General features: G+C 38.2%; 1 protein-coding gene across 4 annotated transcripts in view; it reads left to right on the top strand.

The window, feature by feature from the left end:
* The window catches only part of slc6a9 (solute carrier family 6 member 9), a 106962-nt gene extending 94438 nt beyond the window's left edge, over positions 1–12524 (top strand). For all 4 annotated transcript variants that reach the window (XM_057856759.1, XM_057856758.1, XM_057856757.1 and 1 more), the window contains exons 13-14: positions 7390–7560; positions 8409–12524. In XM_057856759.1, coding sequence (XP_057712742.1) covers positions 7390–7560; positions 8409–8651 — 414 coding nt within the window. In that variant the 3' untranslated portion in view covers positions 8652–12524. The remainder of the gene's footprint in view (positions 1–7389; positions 7561–8408) is intronic.
* The last annotated feature ends 241 nt before the right edge of the window (positions 12525–12765 follow it).

The following is a 12765-nucleotide window of genomic DNA, read 5'->3' as shown; positions in this document are numbered from 1 at the left end:
GAACCGCACACGGGCCTTGACGTGTACTTTCTTCAGCAGGGGGACACGTCTAGCAGTGCAGGATTTGAGTCCGTGGCGGCACATTGTGTTACTGATAGTAGCCTTTGTTACTGTGGTCCCAGCTCTCTGTAGGTCATTCACTAGGTCCCCTGTGTGGTTCTGGGATTTTTTGCTCACCGTTCTTGTTATCATCTTGTCGCCACGGGGTGAGATCTTGCATGGAGCCCCAGATCGAGGGAGATTATCAGTGGTGTTGTATGTCTTCCATTTTCTAATAATTGCTCCCACAGTTGATTTCTTTACACCAAGCGTTTTACTTATTGCAGATTTACAGTAGTCTTCCCAGCCTGGTGGAGGTCTACAATTTTGTCTCTGGTGTCCTTCGACAGCTCTTTGGTCTTGGCCATAGTGGAGTTTGGAGTGTGACTGACTGAAGGTTGTGGACAGGTGTCTTTTACACCCATAATGAGTTAAAACAGGTGCCATTAATACAGGTAACGAGTGGAGCCTCGTTAGAAGAAGTTGGACCTCTTTGACAGCCAGATATCTTGCTTGTTTGTAGGTGACCAAATACTTATTTTCCACTCTAATTTGGAAATGAATTCTTTAAAAATCAAACAATGTGATTTTCTGTTTTCCCCCCCCCCACATTCTGTCTCCCATGGTTGAGCTTTACCCACGTTGACAATTACAGGCCTCTCTAATCTTTTCAAGTAGGAGAACTTGCCCAATTGGTGGTTGACTACTTATTTGGCCCACTGTATGTACCTTGTGATTGCTTCAGGGAGTGCTTTAGATTTTGCCGTGCGGTTTCACAGCTCGCTACAGAATATACAGAATAAACATCTCGATCAGGCTACATTCAAAATGTGGGTGTTTGAAGATGAGGTGCGATTAGGTGAGAGTCTGGATAGTTTGGAGATTGAAAGGTTAAGGAATGGTACAGTAGATGATAGGATGGTGCCAGCAAGAAAGAGAATTGTCCCCTGTGTGGAAAATCCCATGTTTTTGAATGAAAATGAATGAACCCCATAGCCTCCCCATGCTGTACATCAATGTTCAAGTTACACTTTTACTGTTTTCTGCCTGATTAAGGTCATGTCAATTTAAAAAAAAAAAAAAAAACTTGGACAGCCTGTCATATTATGTTAATACTATTTGGGGAATCATTTTCACACGCACACACTACACACTATTTATTACAGTAATCCCTCGCTACTTCGTGACTCAACTTTCGAACAGATTCGCAGATTTTTTAAGGGACAGAACACAACCAACTTTTCAGAATGCTCAAATTGTCCCCACCAACCTTATATGCATTATATAATGAGTTCAGTTACAGAAATAATTTAGATTGTCTTCCCATATGTTGTAAGGATAGAATTGAATTGACCCTACCTTTATTAAGTGAATTATTTTCATTATATTCAAACTTTACATTTACACCTCTTCACTTGCTGAATGCGCCGGTCCCCCCCCCATGAACGTTTGATTAGCTCATGACTTGACCAACCCCCGACACTCACACGCACGCTCACACTCACACATCCACGACAGATATACATGTCAACAACATGCGGCCTCCTTCGCCCTCCTTGAAGAGGAGGGATATTAGTAGTTTTTTTTTTTGTTTTTGTTTTTTTTTCCCGGCCAGCAGCAGCAGCCACTGTAAGTCATGTAAAACGATGTCAATGTAGTGGAGGTGGGGAACACACCACAAATTTTGCTATTGAAAGTCCGACCTGCATCAGAGTTAGCATAACATTAAACTATGTGCATTTGCTAACCTGTAAAACTCAAATAGGAAGCTGCTTAGAAGTGTCCTTCTGTTTATGTTTTTCTACTGTTAACGTTAGTTAAACTGTGAGAAATATAGCGAACTCTGCTGGACACCATAGAACCAGAAAAACATGAGCATGAGCAATATGTTGCTCACACAACACAACATGCACAAAACCTCTGTTCACCCAGTCTGTGTGGTCTTATTAATGTCCCATCCCGAGCAAAAAGTGTACATGCAGGTCATGCTGTTATATCGTCCCTACCAATGTTGGGGCCAAACCTCCGCCCTTGTTTTTTGAGATTTGGTCTGGAAGGGTATTCTATTCCACTATGGCTCTAGATAATACTATATGTTGTTTTGAGTTAGTTTTCATGATTGGTATTATGTATTTTCCACTAGTAGCATGTCTGTTGGGGTATGCATGCAGAGTTGAGCTAGGAGTATAGTGCTTAAACTGTCTGGTTTGTGTAATATCTTAATGTTTTTCAGAAAGCATAGAAGCGATACTCGCAGCCTTGTTAAACTTTAAGCCAGGAGAGCTGGTCGTGCATGTTGTCTGTGTTGGCTCTCTGGGTGCATTTCAGGACAAAACAGGCTGCTCTATTTTGTACCCGTTGAAGCTTCTGTAGGTTCCTCTTTGTTGTACCTGACCAGACCACAGAACAGTAGTCCAGATGTGACAGTACAAGGGTCTGCAAGATCTGTTTGGTCAGCTGAGGTGTTAAATAAGGTGAACATTTTTTGACTACAGATAGCTGATATTCCTACCCATCAATTGCAGTATGGAATCAATGTGTGCTGACCATTATAAATTACAACAATTCAAAAAACCGAGGCACTCAATAAGTAGAAAAATAAAAAGCCTTTATTAATGATGGCTTTGTTCAGATTTTAAAATGCCGACACGTTTTGGTCGTGTAGGCCTTCATCAAGACAATCAAAGTGACTGCTTCAAACCTTTTAACACTAGTGGACAATTGCAAGTTCAGCATAGCCAGGTGGAATCTCTTCACCTGATTGGGGTCACAGGGCAGGTCAATTAGGAGCAGCAGAAAGAAATCATCCTAATAGCAGACCATCACAAGCAGGAGAGAAAAAAAAACAATAGTACATACTACCAAGGACCTTCAAAGATGAAAAGTTATATTTTTTTAGGTGTTTCAACTTGAAATATTCTCAAAGGGTATAGGCAGAAAAACAATAATTCATTGATTTGAGCTAGCTTTTAGAGATAGATCTAACATTAAAAAAATAGTACTGTACATACTCCCCATGACCTTCAAAGATGAAAACATCTCTTAAGTTTTATTTTTTTAGGTGTTTCAACTTGAAATATCCTCCTGTCCTCAAAGGGTATTGGCAGAAAAACAATCATAATTAATTTAGGCAAGCTTTTCAAGATAGAGGAGCTAACATTTATCTCTCAAAACTATGTTCTCAAAGACCTCTTCCAAACTTTTAAATGACCAAAGTGTACATACTGTACATAATAATAGTACAAGGAGCCCCAACACTTTACAATAATGGAGAAAAGTCCAGTTCTCCATTTAAACCGGGATATTGGGTCGCTTTCAATGTATATATCCAAAAAGATTCTATCTATAAGAGCCTTTTTAATCTGTCACCATCTCTTATGGAGTTTTCAATGTGGTCAATGCCAGAAATCTTTAAAGAATCACAACTGCCATGGTTAGCTTCTTTATATTGTAGAGCCACAGGGTACAATGGATTACCAGTTTTCATAGCTTGTTTGTTTTCGGCCAATCTTGCCTTCAGGTTGCGTTTAGTTCTTCCAATATAAAAACGACCACATGGACACTCTAGTCTACTACAAAAGAATAAACTACAAAAGAGGTATTGCAATTAATGAATGGCTTAATATTACATTTACAATGGGGAACTGGACTTTTCTCCTTTTTTGTAAAGTGTTGGGGCTCCTTGTACTATTATTATGTACAGTGCCCTTCATAATTATTGGCACCCCTGGTTAAGATGTGTTTTTTAGCTTCTAATAATTTTTTTTATTCAAATAATATGGGACCTTAGTGGAAAAAAAGAGAAAAATCCAACCTTCAATACAAGTGCATTTATTCCCAGTTGAAGCCGGGGACCGTGCTGCTTCAACACGGTCCCAGGCTTCAACTGGGACCGTGTGCTTTGGTCAGATGAGACCAAGATTGAGCTTTTTGGAACCAAACACGAAGTGTGTCTGGCGTGCCACGAAAGATGCGCATGATGAAAAGCACCTCATACCCACTGTGAAGTATGGGGGTGGGTCAGAGATGCTGTTGGGCTGTTTCGCTTCCAAAGGCCCTGGGAACCTTATTAGGGTGCATGGCATCATGAATGCTTTGAAATACCAGGACATTTTAAATCAAAATCTGTTGCCCTCTGCTCGAAAGCTGAAGATGGGTCGTCACTGGGTCTTTCAGCAAGACAATGACCCTAACCATATGGCCAAATCTACCCAGAAATGGTTCACCAGACACAAAATCAAGCTCCTCCCATGGCCATCTCAGTCCCCAGACCTTGTTTTGTTGGCAAAAGGGGGTTGTACAAAGTATTAACACCAGGGGTGCTAATAATTGTGAAACACATTATTTGATGTCAAATAATTATTTCTTTATGTGGGATTTTTTCCCCACTGAATAAATGCACTTGTATTGAAGGTTGGATTTTTCTCTTTTTTTTTAAGGTCCCATATTATTTGAATTAAAAAAATATATTAGAAGCTAAAAAACGCATCTTAACCAGGGGTGCCAATAATTATGGAGGGCACTGTATGTAAGTTAAGGTCATTTAAAAAGTTGGAAGAGGTCTTTGAGAAGGTAGTCTTGAGAGATACATGTTCGATCTTCTATCTTTAAAAGCTAGCTCAAATCAATGAATTATTGTTTTTCTGCCTATACCCTTTGAGAATATTTCAAATTGAAACACCAAAAAAAAATAACTTTTCATCTTTGAAGGTCCTTGGTAGTATGTACTATTGTTTTTTTTCTCTCCTGCTTGTGATGGTCTGCTACTAGGGTGTTTTCTCTCTGCTGCGCCTAATTGACCTGCCCTCTGACCCCAATCAGGTGAAGAGATTCCACCTGGCCATGCTGAACTTGCAATTGTCCATTAGTATTAAGAGGTGGTTTGAAGCAGTCACTTTGATTGTCTTAATGAAGGCCTACACGGCCGAAACATGTCGGCATATTTAAATCCGAACAAAGCCATGATGTCATAAAGGCTTTTTATTTTTGTACTTATTGAGTGCCTCGGTTTTTTGAATTGTCGCTTTTTTTTATCCCCACACCGAAGAGCACCAGAAGTGTACTTTGTACACCCAGCAGCACTCCATGCACCTCATGTTATACTCATGATAAATTGCAGTCTAGACTTACCCATAGAAGCTTTGTTTCTTGTACCTGTTCTGCAACCACATTGTTCAATACAAGGTTCAAATGAGATTTGGATCTTAGTGAATGTTTAGTCCCAAAAACAATGGTCTTAGTTTTTGATATGTAAAGAACCATTAGGTTATTAGAGATCTAGAGAATTAACACCAACTGCAGCTCCTTGTTGAGGGCTGAGGTGATTTCCTCCACTGTTTTTCCAGATTTATAAACTGTTGAATCATCAGCAAACATACACATACTGGCACTTTAACAAACAAGTGGGAGGTCGTTTGTAAAAATAGAGAAGAGCAACGGACCTAATGAAGATCCATGCGGAATTCCACATTGTATTTGTTGTGTATGTGAGAAGCACCCATTAAACAAACCCATTGTATTTGTTGTGTATGTGAGAAGCACACATTAAACAAAACTTTCTGAGTTCTATCTTAGGGGCAGTTTACATGGCGACTCTGCGACATGAAGATGCAATGACTGTGTTGCGGAGTAGCCTTGCGTTTGTATGGTGTCGGCGAAGAAGGAAGGCAAAGACGCAAACCTCGGAATCCTGCCTTCAAAGTGGAAGAATTTGATTGCGGGGGCTTCAGGGCTTGCTCCGCATGCATAACAAAAGCTCCCGCGGCGCAGGACCGCACCGATAACGTCAGCACTCGTACACGTCATATTGGGCGTGCGCAGCGGTGCTACTAAACATTAAAAACCGCAAATATGGCGGAACGTCGGCTTTAATTTTCTGTTTTTAATAATATTTTTTAATTTAAATAGGTTGAATGTGAGACAGTGTTAACCATCCAGAACTTTTTGAAACTACGAATTACATGGGATTCCCACAACACCTGATACAATTAATCAGAAACTTGTACGTAGACCAGGAGGCGGTCATCAGATGCAACAACAGCCATACAAAACTATTCAAAAATGGGAAAGGGGTGAGACAAGGCTGCATTCTATCACCACATCTTTTCTCTCTATACACAGAGCAAATAGTGAAAGACGCTGAATTGGAGAAGAAAGGCATTAAAATTGGAGTAAGACAAATATCGAACTTGAGATACGCTGATCACTGCACTATTTGCAACAAACCACCAATATGTAACAGACATTATTGACACTCTAAACAAAAATGGACAAGACAAACACCTGCAGCTAAATGCTAAGATAACAAAACACATGCACATTGGACAACAACAGACCCAACGGCTGACAGTCAACGGAGAACTAGAGACGGTTGTTGACTTTAAATACTTGGGTTCAATTAAAAGTAACACAGCAGACTGCACGAAAGACATCAATAGACGAATTGGAATAGCAAAAAGGAAAATGATCGGACTAAACAACATTTGGAAAGACAGAACATTAAGCAATGCCCTGAAATTCAAGATACTGAGGAGCCTCATTTTTACAGTGATAACATACGGAGCAGAAGGATGGACCATCAAACAGACAGAGGAAAAGAAAATACATGCAGCAGAAATGTGGTGTTACTGAAGATTACTCAGAATCAGATGGAAAGAACGAACGAATTTAAGCATTCTCAAGGAACTGAACATCAAGCGACAACTTCTACCAGCAATAATTGAAAAGAAAATGTCTTACTTTGGACATATAAGTAGGAACAGAAAGTGCAGCATGGCGAGAGACAGAATTCAAGGAAAGGTGGAGGGTCGACGTAAAAAGGGAAGACCAAGAACGGCATACATGGACAACATCAAGAAATGGAGTAACAGCACAATACAGGAAGCCTTTAGAAAGGCAGAGGACAGAAAAACCTGGAGACAGTTAACAAAGGAGGCAGCACGGTCAGCAAGCAACAACGTCGACGTTGGATAGTGAGGGAGTGTGAAGTTGAATGTTTCCATTTTTGTGCTTTTTGAACAAAAGAAAATGCCATTTCTTGGAGTGGGCGGGCATGTTGTCTCCAGGGCTGAGGAGTCAAAGTGCATCATTTGCTGTCACCTTGTAAATCTGCACAGCCCCCTAGGGCCTGGCATGAATACGACAACGTTTTCATGCGGAATTGCGACATTGTTCGAATGGAGACGGAACCATATAAATGCAAATATGAAATTTTTCGTCTTCACGGAGAGTCTCCATGTAAACGGCTCGTTAGTTCTATCTATAAATTATGCCAGTTAGAATGTATTTGTTACATTTTCTGCTGTACTCACTCACTCATTTAATTCACTTGCTTCTCTTTTGTCCTCAAAGTTCATCCTGATCTTCACAGTTATCCAGTACAAGCCTATCACCTATAATGACTATGTGTATCCTGGTTGGTCTCTGGCTATTGGCTTCTCAATGGCACTGTCCTCAGTGATCTGCATTCCCATATATGCCCTCTACAAGATCTCAAGGTCCCCCGGAGCCACCTTCAGAGAGGTAACCCATAATTATGATATTTAATTACTGATCCAAATATTTTGGAGAAATAAACTCTTAAATAGGTTGCTTTTGGAGCGATGAGCAGCCAATGGAGTAGACGAGTGCACTGGAGCTCTGCAAACATTTCTTGTTTAAGAAGTTCCAAAATGGCACTATCTGCCAACTACTTTTTTATTTTGTCTGTTCGCTAGCTTCTGTGGACCAACCAGGGACAAAATAAATGGTTTTCATTTTTCTTATGATTACAACTTTGAGCTTGCTAGAGCTCACCAAATAGGATTTCCATACACGGTCAGTGCTCCTGATTATGGTACATTGACAAGTTGTGTAAAGGCAGTGAAAATTACATCTATACAAGAATGTACCTCTATAACAACTATATTATGATGTCCCATACCATACACTATGTTAATAGACAATGTACCTATAGTATTGTCACACACTGATTTGAAATACAAACATTCAAGAGTTTAAGTGCAAGTGTTGTTAGTGAAAGAAACCCACAGTAGACAGATACAATGTGAAAAAAACTAACGTACAGAAAATTGATGAGTTAAAATCGGATATTATTTTGAACCTTGCTTCAATATGATAAAAAAAAAAAAAAATGACAACAACAAACACATAAATGGCCCTTGACTAAAATGATGGTGCCTTGAAACGGATGGTGCCTAAATTCTATATCTCCAGATATTTTTAATATGATCAAATTGAAATGATAGACGTTTAAACCATTTGAACTGGCGAATGATTGTAAGGATTGTAATCAGCAACCTGCCAAGTGACTTTATTTGATTACTTCTTGTATCCTTCTGTGAAATCTCCTGTCTTCCTTTTTTGCTCAGCGGTTGAAGCATGCCTGTCAGGCGCATCCCAAGTGGGGCCCGGCTCTAAGAGAGCACCGCACAGGCCGTTACGCCCCCACAGCATCTGAAGACAGTGCAGAGGCTCGTCCATTCAAGGAAAAGGAAGAGCTCAAAGAAGAGCTGAGGGAGGAGGAGAATGAGAGGAAGGGTGACATCAGCCTCACCATCCAGGGAAGCAATGGCTCCACCAACACACACAACAACCCAAATCCAAGTGCATAGATGGCATCCCACTCTGTCACCCACAACTGATGCCATCTCCCCTTTCTCCTCTTTCCTCCGTTCTCCACTATCCACACCACACTTTCCCACAGTCCTCTGTGGGGAACATCCCTTTTTGCTGGAGACCTTTACATATTGTAAAGGCTTATTTTATCCATTCCATCCTCCGATAGCTACCTGTGTGTTATCTTTAAGGAAAAAAAACAAACAAACAAGGCACAAAGAACGAAAGAAAGAATAAATTGGGTCACTGTCAAAAAGAAGTTTGTATGTTTGCGTGTGTGTGCGTGTTGTTAATGTGTTGCACATAATTTAAATAATTCAGTTCCTTTTCCGTAAATGTGTTTGTAAAATGTACCTGTGTATGCTGTGTTCATATGCAGTTGAAGCTATGGCGGATTGTAAGGCTGGTTGTGTTGGGCTTGCTACAGCATATAGACACCCACTGGTCATCTTCTTATGGACCTGCTGATTCAGATTTACTGTATACAGTATACAGCTAGATATGAAAAAACACTAATTTACACTGGAGCATTCATTATACACCTTTTACAATGCAGTGACCTCACACAGAGTGGACCAGTTTGTTGATTTTCTATTTTTAGCTCATTTTAATGACAATTAAATACTGACAACAAACTGAAGCTTTCAGTTTGGTGATTGACGGAAAGGTTTTATTTTGTTTCTTTGAAAACTTCCCACTTTCTTACACATAGGCACAGATTATAGCACACAGTACTTCCACCTACAGGTACATTTTAAATTTTGATTTTAAAAAAGATATGTAACTTGGTTTTCTCAGTTCACAAGTAAACTGTTCTTTGCCTGGGGAGACCGTGTATTTGGTAATTAATTGAGAAATATGTTTCAGTCTTCCGTATATCAGTATACAGACGCCCACATTTTGGATTTGCCGTGTACAGTATTAAGTATTCAGAAGTAACATCTCTTTCTTTTGTCTTCCAGTAATCCTTTTTGTGTGAAATACAATTTTGTGATGTGCATGGGTGAGAATCCTGAGCGGAGGAGGTTGCCAGTGAAGGCATCATTGGGTTATATCTTGTCTTATGTTGCGTGGTTGTAGCTGTCCACCCCATGTGGTGTGCTCAGTGTTCAGGTCTGCGCGACTTTATCATGTTCTGAGGCTGTGATGTGATCTTTCAAGCAAAAAAAAAAAAAAATGGCAGCTTGTTTCCAGAACAGCACCGAATTGAAATTTTTATCATAAATGTGAAATGTAGTTATATAGTTTTGTACTAGAAGTATCATTTAATCATCTCACTATTGTCATAGTGTAGTCATTCATTCAGACAGTTGTTTATTTTGTACAAAAAGAAAAAATTGAATCAGAATGGTAAATATTCATGCTGACCTGTTCATTCAGATTCATTTCGGGACATTGTCAGAGAGAATTAGTTGGTTTTAAAAGTAAATGTATGGTTTGTCCTGTAACAATTAAAAAAAAAAAAAAAAAAAAAAAAAAACTAAAATCAGCAGTTCAATAAGTGTGTGTCACATGGTTGTTTTGTATTTTCATCTTGAGTGTGTTTCTTTGGACACCTTAAAGTCCAGAGATGTAATTTTAACTACTTTCATTTGTAAATATGATAATGAATTGCCCTTGTTCAATTTCAGAGCCATAATGGTTTTGCAAGAAGGTGCGGTTTCATATACAATAGTGTATACAGTGCATTGCTATCTAAAAAGAGATTTTAATGCAATAGCTTATATTGTTTATTCATTTACATTTAAATGATGCCAATTTGAGTGCCCAGTCAATACTTATAAAGTAGCAGTAAAAACGAATGCCTCAACATATTAGCACATTTATTTGACCCATTGGGGTCATATGATTCATTTGCTAATGAAAATCATAATCTTCCAATGTCAGTATTCTTGTGTGCTTGAAAGATAATGGAAAACTTAAAAGCACATACTAGTGCAATAGTTTGTATTGTTTTTTTGGTTCTTTTTTCATGTGCGTTGAACGGTATCAATTTTAGTCCCAAGTCAATACTTTTAAATTAGCAATGGTAATGTATGCCTCAACATTTTATCACATTTATTTGACCCCATCGGGCAATCTCTTTCATTTGCTAATGAAAATTATTTTCTTTCAGAATCTGCATTATTTTCTTCCAGAATCTGTATACACTAGTACTTGTGTGCTTGCAAGATAATGAATTCAACAGTGCAGTTACTCCTTTTAACCACAAGATGGTCTATGTTGACACGCATAGCAATGAAAGCACAATAACGGTCCCAATGTGGCCTGAGATCAAACAAGCACACTTCTGTTTCTTGCTTGGTTTTGTAAACAGGCAAAAAAAATGAAAGCCACACTATTCCTACTAATATTAAGAGAGATGCCTTTATTTAATTACTCCCAGTTGATTCTTCAAAATCAAGTGCTCTGTGAAACATTTTTTTGTGGAAATGTAGTACTTCTTCTCATTACATATTTTATTTTTCCAGTCTGGTCAATTATTTAGGCTTTTTTTTTTTTTTGTTAGACGTAAACATATCAGCTTGTCCTATTTTGCTCTATATACACCTCACTGCTGGCTCACACTCTTCTGACCTTTGTACAGAAATGTAAAAATTATATAAACGTGTCTGTTTATATTTTGTTGTGATGGGCGAGTTTATTTCTTTTTGGATTTGTCAGTAGTTGTTTAATGTAGAAGATGTCATGTGTATTGTGTACTGCATGTAGTGGATTAGCTTTTACTGCTGATTCTACATGTAGAGCGGATATAGTGGTAGTGTTAATGTACCTCTAATCTTGTTCTGTAATCAATCAAAGCCCATCATTTAAAACAATTTTGAACTAAGAGATGATAAAGAAAACAAAGTATTTTATCTTCGGATTTTGGTAATTGTTTATCTGTGTTCCATGACACTACTTTTTATTACTACTGTTTATTTTTGAAAAGTATATTCTCAGAAAACAATATGATTATAGCCAGTTGATATTCTATGAGTATTGCCAAACAAAAAGCTTTGGATTGAAACTTGAATTACAGAAGAATGGTCAGTTTTTACAGTCAGTGTGAGCTCGGGTATGGACAGTGGTTGCAGCAACATAACTTTTGTTAGTTTTCTCTTTATTAGTAGTATTTTTTGTAATTTATTTCTAGTACTGGTAATTGCTCAATACTGACAGTGACCACTGACTGTCACAACAATTGCAAACCTTCAACATGTTAAAACCTGAGCAAAACAAACACCAAATAATAATAATCATATTACTACCAAGTATAACAGTAATAATTGATAGATGAGGAAAGATTCCACAGCTTTCAGGACCAATTTTTCATTTCGCAGTCTGTGGTATTTTCTGCATGAGGTATATATAAAATGGTTGAATTTATTATCTTTTAATATGGGGGAAAAAAGCGCATTAAGGTGCGGAAAGTTGCTAATATTGTACAAAAATACTGCCCTGTTTGCAACGTTGTCTTTTAAATTTACCACTAATACAATGTTCATCTCTTGTAATTTTAAATATTTCTTTTTTTTACAAGCAATAGGAAGAATTGTGTTTTGTTTATAATAGCACATTTCCATGATGGAGAAAAAAAACATCCTCTGGTCCTACTGAAAGAAAAGGTCCAAGTGTGTTTTATGAACTGGTGTTTTGTTACCATGTGTAAAATAAAATCACATGGTAGGATTCAAGAGGAAATGCACAGGCAAAAAGAGCACAGCTCTACTGGTACCTTTTCTCATATCGCTCTCTAACTACATCTGTTCTTCTTGTTCTTCAACCTTTAGGGCCAAAATACAATGAAATGTCTTAGTCCTGTCAGCTGTATATTGTAAAACTGTTAAATTACATTGATAAATAAAAATCTATTTTAAAGATCAGAATCTGTGTGTTTATCATGTGTGATCCACATCGAATACAAATACCGTCAATGCAGCCACGGCATATTATATGAAACACTCAACTCCCTGAAAACCTGAAAACAAAATAATGCAAAACCACTCTAAAAGAACCGTTTGGGTTTTGCAAAAAAAAAAAAAAAAAAAAAAGGGAGTAGACTGATACAGTTGTTTCCTTCTCCTTTTGCAGCATTTGTGTTTTCAATGCAACATTCTGTAAATGGAT

Source organism: Corythoichthys intestinalis, chromosome 14 (assembly GCF_030265065.1).
Source record: "Corythoichthys intestinalis isolate RoL2023-P3 chromosome 14, ASM3026506v1, whole genome shotgun sequence".
Taxonomy (NCBI): Eukaryota; Metazoa; Chordata; class Actinopteri; order Syngnathiformes; family Syngnathidae; genus Corythoichthys; species Corythoichthys intestinalis.
This window is presented reverse-complemented; position numbering and strand designations above follow the sequence as displayed.